Source organism: Akebia trifoliata, chromosome 9 (assembly GCF_017979445.1).
Source record: "Akebia trifoliata isolate Shusen 1 chromosome 9, ASM1797944v1, whole genome shotgun sequence".
NCBI classification, from domain to species: domain Eukaryota; kingdom Viridiplantae; phylum Streptophyta; class Magnoliopsida; order Ranunculales; family Lardizabalaceae; genus Akebia; species Akebia trifoliata.
In genome coordinates this window covers 9,744,477-9,764,972 of record NC_141383.1, presented here as the reverse complement: position 1 = coordinate 9,764,972, position 20,496 = coordinate 9,744,477, and the positions used below count along the sequence as shown (strand labels likewise).

General features: G+C 37.4%; 1 protein-coding gene across 2 annotated transcripts in view; it reads right to left on the bottom strand.

The window, feature by feature from the left end:
• The window catches only part of LOC147394260 (DExH-box ATP-dependent RNA helicase DExH3-like), a 58,090-nt gene that overhangs the window by 23,898 nt on the left and 13,696 nt on the right, over positions 1–20,496 (bottom strand). For both annotated transcript variants that reach the window (XM_086453356.1, XM_086453355.1), the window contains exons 2-13: positions 19,405–19,559; positions 19,230–19,317; positions 17,997–18,245; positions 16,329–16,424; positions 7,647–7,835; positions 7,397–7,556; positions 7,190–7,320; positions 6,458–6,625; positions 5,906–6,178; positions 5,394–5,588; positions 3,488–3,691; positions 3,211–3,280 (exon numbers count right to left, since the gene is read on the bottom strand). In XM_086453356.1, coding sequence (XP_086309482.1) covers positions 3,211–3,280; positions 3,488–3,691; positions 5,394–5,588; positions 5,906–6,178; positions 6,458–6,625; positions 7,190–7,320; positions 7,397–7,556; positions 7,647–7,835; positions 16,329–16,424; positions 17,997–18,245; positions 19,230–19,317; positions 19,405–19,511 — 1,930 coding nt within the window. In that variant the 5' untranslated portion in view covers positions 19,512–19,559. The remainder of the gene's footprint in view (positions 1–3,210; positions 3,281–3,487; positions 3,692–5,393; positions 5,589–5,905; positions 6,179–6,457; positions 6,626–7,189; positions 7,321–7,396; positions 7,557–7,646; positions 7,836–16,328; positions 16,425–17,996; positions 18,246–19,229; positions 19,318–19,404; positions 19,560–20,496) is intronic.

Genomic DNA, 20,496 nt, shown 5'->3' with positions numbered 1-20,496 from the left:
AAATTAACAAAAATAAGGAACACCTTAGAATGAGAACGCATCAAATAAACCCAAGTACACCAAGAGTAGTCATCAGTAAATGTAATATAATATTTATGACCATTAAAAATAGTAAAAGGGGAGGGTCCCCACACATCAGAATGAACTAAATCAAATATTGTATTAAATCGATGCATGTGAGGAATATAAGAACTACATGTTCGTTTAGAAAGCTCAGATAGAGCATTGAAACTTATGTCCACTACAAGAAGTTATTAAAGAAGAAAATAAAAAATATAAGTACTAACAATTAGCATGTCCTAAGCGAGCATGCCATAAATCTGAAGTCTAAGAGGAAAACGTATGGCTCCAAGAAATAGGAAGCACAGAAACCGAAACAGCAATAAGTTGAGGTCCAAACTAGTACAGTGCTTCCTCTTTCTTGCATAGTAGGTACAATGGAAGTGAAACGGCTAAACTCACCAGTCATATGAATAAATGCACCAGAATCACTCACCCAAGTCAACAAAGCAGAGTCAGAATGAGAGACATGAAATGCAGTAGATGTACCCGGAGGTGTGGTAAACGAGACCATAGTGGAAGATGAGTGAGTATGAGCCTGGATCTGATCTCGTATAATAGTGACAATTTGGGTCTGGAGTTGTTGTAGATTAATAGTGCCAAGAGAAGCAGAGGGATCAATAGGAGGCACTGGACATGACTCCACAATAGCAGCACAAGGAACAAAATGCCCTAAAGATGAAGTGGAAGAATATCTCAACACATGAGGATAGGCTAAAAACAGAGAGTCTTTTCATGGCCAATCTTTCCACAATGGCTGCAAGTAAGGCCATTTCCTTTACCACAACCACGGCCTCCTTAACCACGACTTCCTAAAGACGAGAATCCAAATAACGCGAATTTGCTACTAGAGTCATCTGATTTGTAGCCGGAAAAGAGAGAATAACAAGGGGCCTGAGAAGGGACAACACGGCGAAGGCACTCATCACTATCAATGGTCACAAATGTCTCGAGCAGATAGGGCAAAGGGTGAGTTAAGAATGTAAGCCCGAAGTGCCTCAAACTCAAGATGTAAAACCATAAGAAACTGATATATCTGATGTCGAGAAATCCTCTTAACCAAATACCCAACTGCCTCTGCAAACAACTCTTCATAAACTGATAATGAGAGAGTTCCTCTCACCGAAACTAAAGAAAACCATAGTAATCAGCTACATTATGAGTCCCTTGGGTAGCCTAGGCTATGTCTTTATAAAGCTCATAAATCCTTGAGTCATTCCTGGCATGCGCATAAGTTTGAGTAAGTGCTGACTACAAGGATGAAACATACTCATGATACATAAACATGGTGTAGATGTGTTGCTCTATGGAATTAAATAACCACCCAAGAATAATACAATTGACGATTTCCCATTGTTCAAATTTGGGATCAATGAGAGTTAGTTTAATACTGATTCTCAAAAGCCATCCGATTTTCCCTCTACTACCCAAATAAAGACGCACAGACCGAGACCAGGATTGAAATTTTCGACCATCTAATAGGGCAGTGGTGATACACTGCGCCAAAAAAATTTGCCCCAAGAGTCATATTAGAATCCTTAGACTCTGGATTTATCATCATGGTTCGCTAGGAAAGAAGAAACTTTAAACTTTGGTTTGAAGGGAGATCTACCCCTAGTATCAACCCACAGTGGAAGAAGTTACAAATAGAAAAAAGGGGGGGCAACAGCACTATTGCAGGTTTCTAAGTAGTCCAAACAACAATCCTACTCTGTCGCAAATCTCCAGGAGGTCCAACAAAGTTATCCCAACACACAGACAACAGTCCTACTGCTGTTGGCAACCCACACAATAGTTAGAAGCAGCCCAGATAACAGGTAAACAACCCTACTAGTGTTGTACTCCTCCACAGGGTCCAATAGACCATCGCAACCCTTCACAAGCAGTAATACTTCTGTCTTGATTCTCTACAAGGTCCAAACTGCAGTCGCACTCCTTCACAAGGTCTAACAAACTATCGCAACCTTTCACAGGCAGTTCTACTGCTGTCGTGATTCTCCACAAAGTCCAACAGACTGTTAAACTCTTCAAAAAAATAGCCCTACTACTGTCGTAACACTCTCAACAACCTGCTACTACAGTCGCAAGACTTCAAACAGCCCACAATTGCTATTGCGAATCACCTAGCAGCCTGATGCTGTTGTCGCACTGCTTCAAGCAGTCTACTATTGCTATCATAAGTCTTCAAACAACGGCTATGTTGTTGCAACTCTTTACACAGCTGCTACTATTGTCGCAAGTGTCCCCAGCCTACAGAAAATTATCGCAAACAGCATGTACAAACCCTAATCCAGGTAAAAATCAACTCGATCAACCTAGGAAAGATAGAAACCCTATCATAGGGTAGAAGCACAGTGCAAAAGATGTTTCCGCAGCATGTTAAAATTTGATAGAATCCGTATCACAACATGCGATTGAGGAAAAATGAGAAAAAGAAGAAAAGAAAAAAAAAGCCCCAAAGGGGAGACCAAACGAAGTTCCTGCTAGGTTATTAGGTCTTAAAAATCTAGATGGAGGGAGAAAGAAGAAGAGAAAAGGTCTAAAAAAGACTTCAAGATCCCACGAACTAGAGAGAGGAACCCAAAAGGGGGGTCGATGGATCTTCAAGGCTCTAATACCAAGAAAAACTGAGAAGGATTTTCTAGTCTCTTTCAGAGAGCTTGGCAAGTATTTATATTAATTAAAGAGTGAATAGACAAAAATGTCCTTACACATAAGAAATAGAAAAATAAAAAACTATTACTAAAACCTACTAGGCCTGAAATAACTAGAATATTTCCAATATAATGAAGTAGCAATTAATGCAAAAATAGCCAATTGGAAAGCTATGTCATGCTTCTAATCCCCCAAACCACCAACAAATGAATTATACCATTTGATCCCTATCTTAGCCAAAAAATTGTTATAAAATGAGTCATGGAGGGTTTGACAATGAACCCATTGATCCTATAGGACTTATTACCACTTGATTTTATTCATACATGGAGTCAATTTTGATTTACCACACAAAACAGATGGTATTTGAAGTCGTGTATAGTTATATTAAAATGGAGTGGACAAGTGGTAATATAATTGCCCTACCATAAACAATTTTAATATTATGCAAGTAAATGAAGCATCTAACTATAAATAGGACAATGAATTCGATACCAAGAACAGTTAGGTTCTCCTTTTCATCCAAAGCTCCAATTATTTTTAAGTATTCAATAGCATTTTGAACCTGCAAGATGACAAAAAACTGTTATAAAAAGGGAAGATGCAAAGATATAATATTTATGAAGAAAAGTACCAAATAGAAGCGTAAGTAACAGGAAAATTATATTATCTAATTTGGATACACAAATCACGAAAATGTCGTAATATCACTAGAGTAGTTTGAGGATAATGTTTTGGGAGAAAAAGAACCAAAGTAACATTTTAGGCTTACAGATAATAGTTCTGGCGACTGTAATGCTCTTGAAAGGAACTCTGAAATGCTTCCAAGCTTTAAACTTTTAATTTGCAAACAAAGAGATTGTAAAGGTGTCCTTAAAAGTTCTGGCAATTGGTTATCCTCAAATGCATCATAAACACATTTGGGATAAAGATGGTAACACTCTCCAGGTTGAACGCGGCCAGCTCTTCCTCTTCTCTATATAAAAATCACACAAAAAAAAATCACTAATTCATGTGATAAATATCAAGATGAGTCAAACAAATAGGTAAAGGAACACTTTACATATCACAGATTCCTTATTTTATATTATGAAAAAACAAATAAACACATTATAGTAGGAGACTTGAATGGTAAGTATATAGAAGAAACAAGATGAAAAGACAATTATACTAGAAAAGCATTTGGTCAAGAATGCTTAGCTGGTTTTTTTACTTTCCTTTCAGTGTGTATATCATTGTGTCGTTTGGTGATCTAAGGAGGACAAGGTGTCCTCTCAAAGGAGTAAAACAGAAAAACTAATCTCTCTTATCACAAAAAAGGTCCCACCAAACCTCCTACAAAGAACCTCTAAACTCCCTATTTTGTCTACACTAATAGAAAGTAAAAACAACCAACACACAAAGGATGATCTCTGTTGAGTGTATATTTTCCTCCACTCTCGGGTGTATCATATCCCAGTCAAGCCCCGTGATCCTCTTATATTCATTGTTCTCCCCTTCTCCAACAGATCGGTCATTTGGAGTAATTGGTTGGTTAATATGGTATCAAAGCGCTAGGTTCATATAGGTCACGGTTTCAAATCTTTCCACCCTTATGGGTGAGGGGGAGTGTTGAGTGTATATTTTCCTCCACTCTCGGGTGTATCATACCCCAGTCAAGCCCCGTGATCCTCTTATATTCATTGTTCTCCCCTTCTCCAACAGATCGGTCTTTTGGAGTAATTGGTTGGTTAATAATCTCCTGGAATGATTGATCCTTCTCATCGAAGATTTTCCCATTCCTTAACCTTAGAATCTTCCCCCTTATTCCTGCATTTGACTTGTTTTCTAAGCACCAGCGGCGCATGGGTTATGCCGTGAAGACTTCGTTATGCAGGGCATCGCCCATGGAGCCTACCATTGCGATGATGCTGACAGTAGAGCTGATACATCCCCATGCCAATGACTCAGGATACGACCCTATTGGTGTCCGTACATCCCAGTTGAAATCCTTGAGACAAATAATCAAAAATGCCTATCAACACTATGTAATCTTCAAAACCACCCATTATTTAATATTTTAAATTACAAATAAGCCCTTTAGATACATGCGTTTGCACAGGCCACCTTCTAGTCAAGTTTAATGGAAGTTTAAGGAAGACTATCCATAAGCATTGGGATGCATTGGCGCAGAAATTAACTAATGATATAGGGTTATTCATAATTTAAAAAGTTTTCCCGCAATAATTTTAATCTCCAAAATGGCAAACAAAAGCATTGCATGAATAAATGAGTCATTAACATTTAAATTAAAGGTTATAGAAAATACAAAAAACAAAAGATGTGCTGTCTAGTACTATTTTCTTAAAGTAGGTATCAACAGTTTGATCTGTTTAACTTCCATTTTAGCTCCACCTATAAAATATGGATAGTTACAACTAACTAAAACAGTGGAAATTAGTTAAAATTCCAACTAGCAAATAAGACAGAAAAAGCACCCATGGAATGCAGAGCACAATTTCTTTAACTGACTACAAAGTAATTTCATTCAAATATAAATATAAATAATCATCAATGAAGGCTCATATTTCGGATAACTATTGAGAAAGTTTCACAGATTAATCAAATTTTTGGGATTCCCAGTTACTACTAGATCACCTATTAAAAGACCAGTCATTTAAAACAGAACATAACCTTACCTGTCGAGCAGCAGCCTTTGAGATCCATGAAGGAAGCAAACAAGGCGTGTTATTTAATGCATCATATGATGTCTCTTTTGCCTTACCACAATCAACTACAAAAACCACATCATTAATGGTAATACTTGTCTCTGCCATGTTGGTAGCAAGCACTATTTTCCGCACACCATCTGCAGGGTTATCGAATATTAACCTCTGCACGCAAATCAAAATAAATTTATCAGGAATATAACAAAGAAATTCAAGCATTAGATCAGAACCCAAGTCTAGACGGTGAAGAGAAATAATCTATAACGCATAACTGCATGTTCAACAATAAAACGAATTACTAAATGTATACACTCGTTACTTCTTTTTAAGGATGGATGACGAATTTTTGGAACTAAAACAGATTACATGGAGGAACAAGATTCATGTGTGGGACACAATTAGTTGGAATAAGTCACAGTGAAAATGATGATTATGATAGTCACAAATTATAAAGTATATCAATGACTAGACAACGATATTACCTGCTCTGTGCTGGCCATTGAACCATGACATGGAAGTAATAAAACTCTGCTTGGATCTCCTAAAAGAGGATTGGCTTGAAGCTGATCCTTCAGAGCATTTATGTCATCCCACCCAGTCATAAATACCAAAACAGCACCAGGATTTTCACTTTTACATATATGGCATAGAACATTTTCTATGAGGTTAAAACCTAGAGAATCTGGATTCCAACAGGACAACGAATCCCGGGTCCGTGGGCTGTACTCCTTAAAATTGGCAGCTTCAAGTGCATCCTGTTATTAAGTTTAAAATATAAAGTTGAAGATGGAAAGAAAGAAGAAGGAAGAAACATTGGAATATGTAACAACCTGAAAATTTTGCATAAATCCTGAGGAAGTATCATTGTGCATATTTTTTAATTTTTAAAATATTAGCATTTTCGGAAATCCATCATTACCAATAGATTGAGAAGCATTGAAACATCTAGTTTGGACTACAAGCAAGGTCACATCTGAGTTTGATCAGAGAAGATCAAAAAACGCATTGAGTACACCATCACATAATTAGCATACCTCGACAACAAAAGCAATTTGACTCTTCCTCTTTCTGAGAGCTTGCTTTTGCATCTTCCACATCTTGTCTTGACCATAATCATCAATTTGATTATATTGTGTCAACCTATATCCAGTCATTTCGAGAACATCTTCCAGAAAATGAGTTTGAACTGGGTACGTAAAACCCTGAAAAATGAATCAGAAAGTAACTTAGAATCTTATTCCATGGAATCATCATTATGTCGATGTCTACAAATTTTCCGCACAGAAAACATAAAAGACATTAACATGAACTCATCACATACCATTTACAACAAAAAAAATTTAACCAACACATTCCACTTGATAGTTTGTGCACCATATTTATTTAAATAAATTACTTAAGTTGAAATGTTTCCATGTCCAGGTTGATCAAAATCAAGATTTAATACATTGTTGCTAAACTGGAAAATAATGAATTAATTAAGACATTCGACCAAACATGGTACAGACCCCTTTTTTTTTTTTTTTTGATAACCAAAAACAGAAAAAAAAAACAAAAAAACAATCAAACCTACACACCACTACCTAATCAAAACAAACACATTACTACCTAATTAAAAAAGTAGCTTGGATAAATATAACTTTCGTGTATAACAGCAGTAATATCAAACACTTCAATAATTACAAGCAAGTGAAAAATTGAATAACATAAAGATTGGTTGATGCTGCAGAACATAGTGATACTGCACACTGTCATCTCAAACTTACATGTATGTGTATCATTGGAGCCCCACCAAAGTATGATGAGAAAAGCTCTGCATTTAACGTTGCACTCATCAAAATCAGCCTCAGTTCTGGTCGACGAGGAAGGAGGTCTTTTAGGACAATAAGCAGGAAATCTGTATCGAAGGAAACATGGTAAGAATTTGCATTTCAATAACCCTAGAATAAAACCTGAAATAGATCTAGTTTTACCTTCATTCATCCCACGTTCATGAATCTCATCCACTACAACATGGGTAACACCTTTCAAATTTCTGTCAACTAGTAATCTTCTCAACAAAATGCCAGTGGTGCAAAAAAGAAGGCGAGTATCCTTTCCTTTAAACCCTTCTAGACGAACTTTGTAACCAACCTTTGATCAGGGAAAACAAATACAGTATCAATTTGATTTGTCTGAACGATGATTTACAAAAAACAACTCTTTGAGACGAGTGAAACTCACAGATTCACCCAGTTTCTCGCCTCTCTCCCAAGCAACTCTTTCAGAAACAGACATAGCAGAAATTCGTCTAGGTTGGGTACAAATGATACTGCAGACAGCTCCACGAGTGGATTCTATCTCAGATTCCAAAATGTACTGAGGAATCTGTGTGGTCTTACCACAACCAGTTTCACCTGAGATGACCACCACCTGCAATCATCAAAAATATTCTACCCATAATCATTTTTTATAGATAAAAGAATTAAAAAGATGAGAAAAAAGGAGGCCAAGACAGCTGCCCAATAATACGACCCAAAAAAAAAAAAAAAATTGGGAGGTAGGTGTGTGCGAGATGCCCTGAAAATTCATTACGAATCTCAAGGAATAAATTTAAAGAAATTGGTTGTTTATTCATCAAAGTTGTAAGAGGAAAATGTTTTGAGTCAATCAAACCTTCTCACTAGGTTTAAGATAGCCGAGAAACTGATTTGATGGTTTAAGTTAGTTGGCCCAAATAGATATTTCAAAGTAATGGATTATTTCAAAATTTATGTTCAACGTATGTATTTTGCAAAAATTCATGCATGTTATATTAGAATTTTGATATCAATGTTCTATTTAAGTTATACCAAATTTTGGTCGATGGCACCAACAACATCCAATGAAGTATTTTAATTTTAAAAGTTTTCTCTTTAAAATTGATTTTGAATAAAAACAATGTTTCTTATTCTTAAACTACTGCTGAAAATTACAGTTGCTTTTTTTATTTTATTTTTATAGACAAAATATTTAATCATGTTAACGAAACTTTCAAGGATGTGCTAAGTGAGTAGAGGACGATGGTGTTAGTTCAAGTAGATCTCAAATTGTTTGAGTTGAAGACGATTAGGGTCAAAAATAGGAAAGTTATCGAAATTGTAGAAAGAGCAAAACAATGGTTTTTGATAGTGGTGTTGGGAAAAGAGGAGGCCTGTGATTTTGCAAGGCTCTGGAGATAACTTGTCAATCTTCGAAATCCAAACCTCTATGGTCTAAATAAATAGTTGAAGGAAGGATTATCCTAGTGTTGGGTGATGACATGAATCTGGGAGATATGTGAGAATCCATAAGTGCTCAACAAAAGGATGAGAGAAGTCTTAATTGATCTCGAAAGGGGGTGTAAGCGCTCGATGGAAGCTGGAAGATGAACAACGAGCTCTTGTCAAAAATTTCACTTTCGCAACGGGTGGGAATACAAAATACATCTCCTTTATCAAACACCTCAAACCCTAAAATCAAGAGAGAAGTTGGGAGTTCCTTTGGTTGCTAGAAATGGGCAGTGGTATGCGAATTAAATAAACCTATTCTTGCTAAGGGTGATTGGCGAAAGATCCTGGAAAATGAGTTTAAGGGCAATATCAGATAGCCAGCTACTAGCGAGGTTTGAAAAGGTGTGTGATCTTGACAAAGAAGGCAAGTTTCGCAAAGACAATCTGCAACTTAAGTTTTAAGCACTAATTTGCTAGTGTAAATCATGTGCCTCTAGGTTAGAGAAGAGGGGATGTGGGTAGAAATTTGGAGTTTGACATTCCATATGTGGTCCCCGCATGTGTTCAGTGTAATTGGGGGACAAATGGGTGGGTTGTTGGAAGTGAATGATGTTATTAGGAAGTTGAAAAACCTAGAGAGAACTAGATTAAAAGTTCACAAAAGTCTAAAGGTTTCAGGGGATGGACTCCATTTTTTGGTCGTCATAGTGAAGAGAGATCGAAGTTGAGGAAAGGGAGACGACTAGAGTCTGAGTGGGGAGTCATGTCTAAATGGTTAGTGTTTGGACTAGGTTTTACAGCGAAAAGCCTCCATGGTACGTAGAATAAGGGAAAAAAAAGGTAGGAGAAGATGATCTATGTGATAGCAGATTTGGTCTGGAGATATCAAAATTGGCATTTGAATCTCAAATTTTGAACTCTGCTAAACATGGAGACGAGTTCGCATCAGACCAAGTGGAGGTGGAAAAGTTTCAATCGAAACGTGCGGCTCATAAGAGATGTGCGACTAAGGAGATTCGCATGTGGCCATCGACACATAAGCGAGAGGAAGACGAAGTTTTCAAGAGAGGAATATTCCCTAAAAATTTGGTATTAGACCGAACGGCTATTAGATCTAGATTGCTCCCACGTTTTGGATTCCCTAAAGTATTTTTTCCGGTAGGTTGCAGCTTAACTTACAAGGTAGGGGAATCTTGTGGAGGAATTTTTTTTTTTTTTTCCGTGATTGATGGACTGGACTTGATGGGGACATCAAATCTTAAAGAGTAGATTTTAGTTTTTATTTAGTTTTCTATTTTAAGGCTTTAATTTTATGTTTTTTGGGCTTATTTTAATATTTTATTGGCCCATGGTTTTATTATAATATTTAGGAAAAGTTTAGTAACTTTAATTTGTCTTATATTTAAGTTTATTAGGGTTTGAAAATTAGAGAAAAAGTCATTAAAATAAGATTATTTATTTCGTATTTTACTTTGAATAGGATTCTTGATTTTTTTTCTTTATATAGATTGTATTAAGGTTTTTTTTTTAAGTAAGAATATGATGAATAAAAAGAAAGTTTGAGCTTGATCGTCCCAATAATAAGCGTGGTGCAAGGCCATTTTGGAGTGAGTCCAATATAACATTCTTTTCTTCCAATCTTTATTTTTCTTTTTTATTCCTTTGTTTTTCTTGATTTTTCTTTAGTTCCTTGTTCTTAGTTTTCTAGAATTCTTGATTCTTGAAACACCTACAAACCTCAACCATCAATCATTCCCCATATTCTTTACCCCTTATTTCATTAATCTTTTTTCCAAATCTTAACCCTTGATGTTTTTCTTACCATATGAACCTTAACATTTTAACTCTTTTCATTTATTCTACATCTATCCTATCATAATTGGAAAAAAAATATTTTACTTTTGGGTTTACCATATCCTAAGCCAATCCCCAATTAGAATTCTCTAAACCCCCTTATTTTCTTTTCGCCCCTCACCGTTCTGCATCAAGGCCTTACTAAGCTTCGTGGGCTTTCTCATATTGGGTTATGTTGTGGGCTTGTTCAACTTCTCAATTTTGATTGCCCAGATTGTGGGCTTTGTTCCGAGAAGGCCTTTCTAAACTCTTCTTCTTTTGAGGGGTTTTCGAGTCATTTTACAGCCTTTTCAATGTAAACTCTACGCCTGGGGTTGACATGGTTTCAGTGGCAGATTCTTAGTTGTGAGGATTCAAGGATCCAATGAACGCAAGGCAGGACTACCAAATGGGGTAGTCGATTTTTTCGTCAAAAGGAGTGGATCTTTTAACTTGAAGTTCGTAACTCTAGGGACGTTTCTTCCCCAAACTGTTTTGTGAGTACAAAGTTGGGATGCAGGTCCTTTTGGTTTGATTTTCAAACGTGAAAAGGAGGTCAAGGGGTACACTATGATAGGGAGTCATCAGTGGAAAGGAATGTAATCTCTGAAGACAAACCGATCTGCGATGCCCTAGATGAGTTTGGCAATCCTTTAGGGATGTTTCTTCCCCTGACTATTTTGTGTGTACAGAGTTGGGATGCAAGTCCTCCTTGTGGTTTGATTTTAAAGGTGAAAAGGAGGTCACGGGGTACACTATGATGGGGAGTCGTCAGTGGATAAGAATGTAGTCTCTGAAGGCAAATTTTTTTGCGATGCCCCAGACGAGTTCAACAATCCCCTTTTTTCCCTATGGAAGTTTCTACTAAGGGAGCCAAGAATTTTTTGAAGGTTTTGGCTGACCAATATGTTGGAAACGGGCATACAGGTTGGTTTTTCTTTTTTTTTTTTGATGGGTAAGTTGGACTTAAACCCACAACCTCAAAGTTGTTTTGCAATGTGTTAAACCAATTGAGCTATGGGTCTTAGCCCAAAACTTGTAGAACCAAATTGTCACATAAGGGTAGGTTTGTCCATTGAAAAGAGGGGGAATTGAATCTCTAATAATTCTGAATGTTGCATTTAGTGTCAACAATGAAACAAGCTGTTGAATACAGAAAATGGTGGATATGTGGCCAACTACAAAAGTGAGAAACTTTCGACAAGAAGAGGTAGCCCTTTCCCCTCAAGCAAGTTTCAAACAGACGAACTCTCATTAAGGGTAATGAGACCACTTTCAGATCCAAATGTAGACACGTAATGTAAAAAAGTCGAAGCCTACATTGTTTAAAGAATTTCAGGATTTAAAGAAATTTGTGGCTAAGTTTCTAAAGAAGTGCTCCACTAAGATGAGAGTTGGGTGTAGAGCGGAGGCTGTTAATGTCTTTTAAATTAATCTCTTGGAATGTTTGTGGCCTAAATGATATATCAAAGAGAGCGGTGATTTTGTTAATGTCTTTTAAATTATTCTCTTGGAATGTTTGCGGCTTAAATGATATATCAAAGAGAGTGGTGATTAAAGCGCTACTTCAACAGTATAACCCTCATTTGGTAGCCTTACAAGAGTCTAAGCTAAACCAGGTTCCTTCTAATGGTTCTTTAGGTGAAATCATTCTTTTGTGGAATAAGAGGCTCATCGAGGAGCAAGAAGACCTAGTTTACAAGAAAATAAGGGATAATTGTTGTTCACCGGTGTGTTTGGCCCTACTTGAATCAACAAGAACATTCAATTTTGAGAGGAATTAGATCATGTGAATGTGTTTTGGGGAAAGCCTTGGTGTCAAGGGGGGAATTTCAATGTCATAAGATTCTCCCATGAGAAATTGGGAGGGTCAAGGGTGACTTCAAAGATGAGAAAGTTTGGGGATTTCGTTAATAGACATGATTTGGTTGATCTTCTTTTATCGAGGGATAGCTTCACGTGATCCAATCATCAAGTGAATCTGGTTCTAAACAAGCTAAACCGATACTTGATATCCCAAAAGTGGGAAAGAGCATTTTGGAAGAGTTCTTCGGAAGACTATTCCAAATCCTACTTCGGATCATTGGGGGCGGATGTGCACAGGCAAAAACCGATCCCTTTTCGTTTTGAGAATGAGGTTGCCACAGCCTAACTTCAAAGAAATGATCCATGGTTGGTGGAATGAGCTAACCTTTATTGACAGACTGTGGTGGTGTTTAGGAAAAAGTTGAAGACAATTAAAAAATAAATTGTTGATTGAGATTAAAGGTTTGGACAAGGAAGAGGAGAGGGGTTTTCTTGATGAGGATGATAGGGCAAGGAGGGTGGGCAAATCTTAGAGTGAAGTTCCAGAAGGTGATAGCTATGGAGGAGATAAGCTAGAGGTAGAAGTCAAGGGTTAAATGGTTTAAGGAAGGTGACAATAACATGAGATTCTTCCATCGCATGGCCACTTGTCGTAATCAAGTGAACATCAATTATAAGCTAAAAATAAATGGGGTGTGGAAGAACAAGGAAGAGGAGATTGTTTAGGGAGTGGTTTTTTTTTTTTTTTTTTTTTATCAATAAAGATAATTTTATTACGAAAGAGAATAAGGGGGTCGAGATGACCAACCCAAAACAAAGGAACCAACAAGAAAAACAACACAATAAAAGGAAAAGACAACAAAGCGCAAACTACAAGTTAGACCCTTGGCAGCAAACAAATCCTCTCCCACCGCCCAACAAAATCTTCAAAGAAAACCCCCTTGAACTCTTTATAAAGTTTGCTCCAAGAGTACAAAAACTCCAAAATAGAAAAAACTAATCCTTCAAACATAGATACTATCCCTTCAAAGATGCAACGATTGCACTTTTTCTATATACCCCAACAAATCGCAAAAGGGACCAAGAACCAAAGAATTCGTTTAGAAAACAAGAAAGACCCTCCCCACATTATCCAAGAATCCAGGACTACCTTAACTGAGAGAGGAAAACAACCCACAATACCGAACAGAGATAAGAAGTGCGACCATATGTGCCGAGCCACCCGACAATGAATGAATAAATGATCCACCGTTTCTTCCTGGGATTTGCACATACAACATTGATTTTGAGAAATGAAACCTCTTCTTATAAGTTGGTCCACCGTTGTAAGTCTCCCTAAAGTCACCAACCAAAGGAAAACCAAAATCTTAGGTGGAATTTTACCCCTCAAACGAGTGATTTAGGGAAAACTACATTGCTCCTGGGGACAAGACCAACATACATAGATTTGACCGTGAACTTCCCGTCCCTAGTGCCTCCCCATGCCCTCTTATCTTCCGCTGGGTTTTGCACAAAACTATTTTCCACCATACAAATGAACCTTCCAATCGCCTCCACCTCCAATCATTGAAAGTTCTTCGAAACCCAAAGTCCCAATTTAGCGTATCATTAACACTACTCTTAGAAGCAGATATAACTTGGTTTTTTTTCAAAAACACTTCGTAAAAATTTGGGAATAAGTCCTTGAGAGGTCCGTCTCCGCACCACCAATCCTCCCAAAATCTCACCTTGGTTCTACTCCCAACCTTACATTTCACTGTACTCTTAAATAACGGAAGTCTCTTGATAATGCCCTTCCACACCCCACAACCCGATGCACTACGCGCCGGACCACTCTCCCATCCATTCCTACTGACCCCATATTTATCCACAATCACTCTTCTCCAAAGACTCTCCCCCTCCTCCCCAAACCTCCAAAGCCACTTCCCCAAAAAAGCCGAATTCATGGACCAAATCTACGGATACCCAAGCCCCCACTTTTCTTGGGCAAGCATAGCTTGCTCCAGCTCACCAAATGATATTTCCTCAAGTCGTCTTTGCCATGCCACAAAAAATCACGACAGATTCTTTTTATTTGCACTTCCACATGCCTTGGCAGGGAGAACAAGGGAAGAGTGTAGACAAGGATGCTTGCCAGAACGCTCTTGATAAGGGTAATCTTCCCTCCTTTCGATAATAGCTTTGCTTTTCAAGTGTTGAGTCTCTTTATCATCCTTTCAATCACCAGCCAGCTCCCAAATGTCGTTACTAGTATAACTCATCCCCAACGAGAGCCCCAAGTATGTAGATGGAGGACCCCTATCTAAAATCCGATCGATGCCGCCGCTACCTCCAAACCTTCGACCTCCCCTACCGCATACAATTTACTCTTGCGGAAATTAACTGGAATGCCCAAGATTGCCTCAAAACACCCAAGAATACCACTTAGAAAGCTCAACTATCTCGGAGAATAGTCTAGAAAAATCAAGGTTCATCCGCAAACTATAGATGGGACACCACATGTCCCCCCACCCTAGTAGAGTAACTAGACATCTCCCTTACATCCACCGCTTTAGATAACATCCTGCCCAAGGCCTCCATGACTATCACGAACAGAAAAGGCGACAACGGATCTCCTTGACGAAGCCCCCTCGAACTTCTAAAATACCCCTTTGAAGATCCATTCACCAAGAGATTGTATTCTAATGACTTTTTAGTTAGACCTACTCTAGACCATCTTCATTTCAATTCTATTTCAACGAAAGGCCAGGCTTGGTTGAAGAGACCCTTTGAGGAAGATGAAGTTTTTTGAGCTATTTGTGGGATGGCAGTAGATAAGGCTTCGAGGTCGTGGACGGTTTTACAATGACTTTTTTTAAGGCTTGCTAGGAAACAATCAAAGCCGACCTCCTAGCATTGTTAGATGATTTATTTAATGATGGGTTTTTAGATTTAGGTTCTGAAGCTACCTCTCAAGATTTCGGGTGGGGAAGATATTTCCGACCTTAGACCAATTGTTTGGTGTGTTCTGTGTATAAGATAATTGATAAGTTGTTGGCAGCTACAATGAAATCAGTTATACAGACGATTATTGGGCTGGTCCATCCAACGAGCTTTTGTCAAGGGAAGATAAATTTGGAAAGGGTTCTCATTGCTAATGAGTGCATAGACTCAACAAAGAAGCTAAACTGTTGGGGATGATTTGTAAGATTGACCTTCCAAAATCATGTGATCATGTTAGTTGAAGCTTCTTCAAGTATTTTTTGGGCTGCATGGGGTTTGGTAATAAGTGTGTCCTTTGGGTGGTGAAGTGCATCTCTTCCCCATCATTTTCTACTTCGATAAATGAGACTCCGGAAGGGTTTTCCAAAAGCTCAAGAGGGTTGATGCAAGGTGATCCCTTATCTCTGTTCTTATTCATCATGGTAGTTGAAGCTTTAGTAGAATGCTCTCTAGAGCTGTGGATATTAGGGAGTTATCAGGTTTGGACAACTAGGCTTCTCAATTGAGGTTCTTGAGTGGGATGTTGTGTTGTGTTGAAGCCATCTCCCTTATCTCCCAATTGCAATTCACGGATGATACTTTGGTGTTTTTGGACAACTAGGCTTCTCAATTGAGGTTCTTGAGTGGGATGTTGTGTTGTGTTGTATCTCAAGAATTCCACTTGCTCCCGTTTGAATTCTTGCAACACCACCAAATGAGGTTTCTATGGAAAAGTAAGCATTGAAAAAGCTTTTTATGCACAACTTTACATTTGAAAAGTAAGCATTCCTTGCAGGTTATGAGAGTTTTCTTTTTTTCATTAATAGGTAAAGGGTTAGTGCTTAGCAAGATGGAGTTGAGTTCAAGAGGGTTTGTACCTAGACAAGGCAACTACAATCCACACTTCTTACTAACTTGGCTAAGTTAGCTAGTTTATAAGTGTTGCACATACACCATCTACTATATAATGCATTCAGAATTTCTCTCAAGTCATACTCAAATGTTTACGCATGTCTAAGATCAATAGAATCAAAATCACCGCGAATGAAGAAATACCAAAAAAAGTGTGACCGACCTGATTTTGTGAAATGGCTGTTAATAACGTATTCCTTTCTTTGAAAGAAGGAAGACTTCTGCGAAGTTCTTGCATTCTTTGACCTTCCTCAGATTCCTATAGAAAAGTAAGCAATTGTTACAACTTAATTGCAGCAATCCAAAAACTAGAACCACAATCAAATACATAATATAAACTGCATTAGATAATCCAAAAGGATGAAATTCATAGTTTCTAGTTTCCACCAAGGTTTAAAATTCCATTTCGAGGCAATGTTTCAGTCATGAGAAAAACCGATACGGTCTCAGCCAAAATTTCTACAGCATTCAATGATCCATTCCAGTGTCGGCCAGAATCAGAATGTTCAGCCAAACATTCCAAAACATCACTAAATGTCAAACCATAGTTGCTACTGCATTGGTAATTTTTGTAGGGAAAAAGGTCTTTAGGGTTCCATGAGAAGGAAGAGTTTTCTTGCACGAGGAGAGCTAACATGCAAAAAATTCCAGGGAAAATGTTTGCTACGCAACCTGTTTTGCTATTTCCACATGTCACTATCTCATTGGTTTGAAGCTGTTTAGTCCTTTTTTTCTAACTTCAAACGATGTTTGAGTTTCTCAACCAGACATACGGTTGGATGCCTGGATGGGGAAAAAATCAAAGACTTCCTACGTATCAGTATAGATTTCCTAGGATATCCCGTTTTTGGGAATCTCTAGAAATATTCACCCATTTCAGCTGGTCGCTTGATGGAGGTTTCTCCAATTTTCCAAGTCTCCTAGTAGGAAGCAATCATGGGCCCAACATAGTCAAATCAAAAGTTGGTCAAAAATCCATGCTTAGTTTTAGAAGCCATACAAGCCATTTTATAAATTATCAGATCTTGCAAGCAAGATAAGCCAAACTTTTGCCTATCCGGCTTCTAAGGCTGAATCTGCTGCAGATTCTCTCACATTTTGACAGACCTTCCCCTCGGCTTGTTTTATAATTGCATTAAAAACCATGCTTGAAGAGGGCAAAAACCCCAATGTATCCCTGAGAATCAGGAGAATCCCAGGGGAGTCCCATATTAATGAAGAAGAAGATAACAAGAAACAGTGGCCAAGGCAAACACCAAACAAGAATTACAACAAGACCAATAAAAAAAGGGTAAAAACATGACCCTCAAGCATTATAAATGAGATCCCACTTGAAGATGAAATCTCCAAAGAGAACTCTAAATTCTTGAAATAACTTACTCCAAGAAGACAATAACCCCATAATGGACAAAAGCACCACACAGAGAGTGTGATCTTTCCCTTCAGAGATTCTACTATCGTGCTCCAACCAAATTCCCCAACAAACAGCAAACAGGGTTAAGGAGCAAAGATTTTTTTTTTTTTTTTCTTGAGGGGAATGCTTTTTATCACCCAACTTTGGAATAGAGTTAAAATGCTTCTACCATTTTGGACACTGATACACAAGTTTATGCCCTTGTTAGATAGTTAAAAGTGAAATATCAAGCTAAGCAAGCAAAATTAAGCATAAGTTGAATATAAAGATGATAAGCAAACTACATTGTGCAAAATACCTATTGAGCATCACAAAATAGCATATAGCAATCAAAAGAAATGAAGGCAAATGCGTAGAAAGGTAGAACAATTAAGACACGAGAGGGTTCCCTTTAAAATATATTAAGGTAAAATGAACCTGCCAGGCTTGTTGCTGATTACGCAACTGCAAACTTCTCCGCCTAAGGATTTTCTCCAAAGGTAGATAGGTAGAACAAGTTTGAGACTCTTGTTGCTCAAAAATTCCTTCATCAGTAGCCATACTGCCACTGCTACTCGATCTTGAAAAGGCCGTATCTGGAAAACTTCCTCCACCAAGATGCTTTCGAGTGAGGTATTCACTTAGTAGATTATCCACTCTTCTTTGCAAACCAAATTGTATAATCACCTGTCAATTCTTGAGAACATCAATGAAATGCACTAGGAGCAAAAGGAAAAAGGAGAAGTAAATTACCAAAAAAAAAAAAAAAACAGTTGATAATTTAATTAATTATAAAAATAATAATAATTTTTTAAAACTTACAAAAAACAATGATTTAACACATTGGACTGTTCAACGTGTTTTGAAATCACCGGATGGTCCAGCGTTTTAGTTCTCTCATATTTTAAAATTCTTTTCAATGAAAAACACTTTCCATACCAAATAAGGAAAGTTTCTTGAACGCCCATGAAGGAAGTAGAGGGCATAATTCTAAGAACTTTGAAAACATAAATTTAAAAAAACTTTATTTTTCACCTTTGAATTTTAATTTTAAATTTAGGTATTCGGCGACCATCCATTTTCACACTTCGGATCATATCAAAAAAAGATTTTCTGTTTTTATTTTTTATAATCTAAGTTTTTCGATGAAGATATATGCCTGTGGTGTTGGATTGCTAGTTTGGTAATTCCTGTGGACCCCAACAACCCTTAGTGATTTGAAATCTAACTGGGTTAGTCAGGCTAGCCTTACTTGATATCTTATCCCAACATAACAAAAACATCGGATTCTTTGGCGGTTTAGGTATTGAAGGGCATTGTTGGTATCTGAAAAGATGCAACGGCATAAAACACTGGACTGTCCAGCGATTTCAATAAACAGTGGACAGTCCAACATCTTATATAGTTTTTTTGTAATTTTTTAAAAATTATTACTTTTTTGATAAATAGTTAGAAAATCAAACCTGTTTTGATAATTTTCCCTATAGTAAAAAAAGGCCACCTTGTCCCAAGTTACTTAAAGAAACATCAGAGAAAAATATAGGAGGTAGGGGAGATTTCTGTCATTATTAAGGGCAGTTGTCTTTAGAGTAATTCAAAGACGAAAGCCAATACTTTGCTCAAATATATCACAATGGCGCTACATGACTTGTGTTATTTAAAAGAAAATACCTCCCTTTGTGGACGCTTATCATCCAGATCAGATCTGTAATTCGGCAGCGGGACTTTACTGAAGACTACTACTCTTGCATATTGATGGCTGCCAAAGTTAACCTCGCTTCAAAATGCAGTCTCTAAATAATAGAAAATATAAGACAAATAACCGTGCTCAAGAAAATAAACATACCTATACAAACCCATTCTCGAGGCCAATGCTGCAAGTTGCTCAAAACCATGACTGTCCTTTCTCTCCCTTGATACTACCTCTTGTTCATTGTTGTTGCGAATGAGCATGGTTAACTTCCACTTCCACTCATCAATGTTATCAAGAGTGGAAGCATCCTGAAACCCATTGTTGGAACAATAAATAAACACCCGAGTTCATTGTAAGATTTCTAACAAACAGGTCTTTCATAGAAAACACTAATCAGCACAAATCAATGCATGTACTACTGAACAACAGCAAAAGAAATAAGTTGAAGAATTTTAGGGGAAGAAAAATATTCTACTTATGTTGAACAAATAACAAATTACAAAATAAATAGAGAGCTCTGCCTAGAAAGTCTCAACAACCTAACAAATTTGAGCAATAGAATATGAACCAACATAACAACCTATCCCTAAATATCCAATCACTAACTTAACCAACATAACAACTTATCCCTAAGTATCCAATCACTAACTTAACCAACATAACAACCTATCCCTAAATATCTGATCACTAACTTCATATTTTATTATCATAACAAACAAAACAAAAGACCTATTTTTTAGCACTTCCCCTCAAGTTGGAACATAGATGTCTATCATGCCCAACTTACTGATTAGATGCTCAAAATTAGGTCGAGGAAGTCCCTTAGTCAAAATATCAGCAGTTTGTTGAGTTGTAGGAACAAATGGCAAACAAATGATGCCAGCTTCAAGCTTCTCTTTTATGAAGTGTCGGTCAATCTCCACGTGCTTAGTTTGATCATGCTACACAGGATTATGGGCAATGCTAATTGTAGCCTTATTATCACAGTACAGTTTCATTGGATACTCTGCCTCTTTTTGTAGCTCCTCTAGGACTCACCTTAACCACAATAGTTCACATATTCCATGTGCCATTACTCTAAACTCAGCTTCAACACTGCTTCAAGCTACTACATTCTGCTTTTTGCTTCTCCAAGTCACTAAATTTCCTCATAGGAACGTGTAAATATCCAGAAGTTGATCTTCTAGTTGTGACAGATCCAGCCCAATCTGCATCTGTAAAAACTTCTATACTTCTTTGCTCACT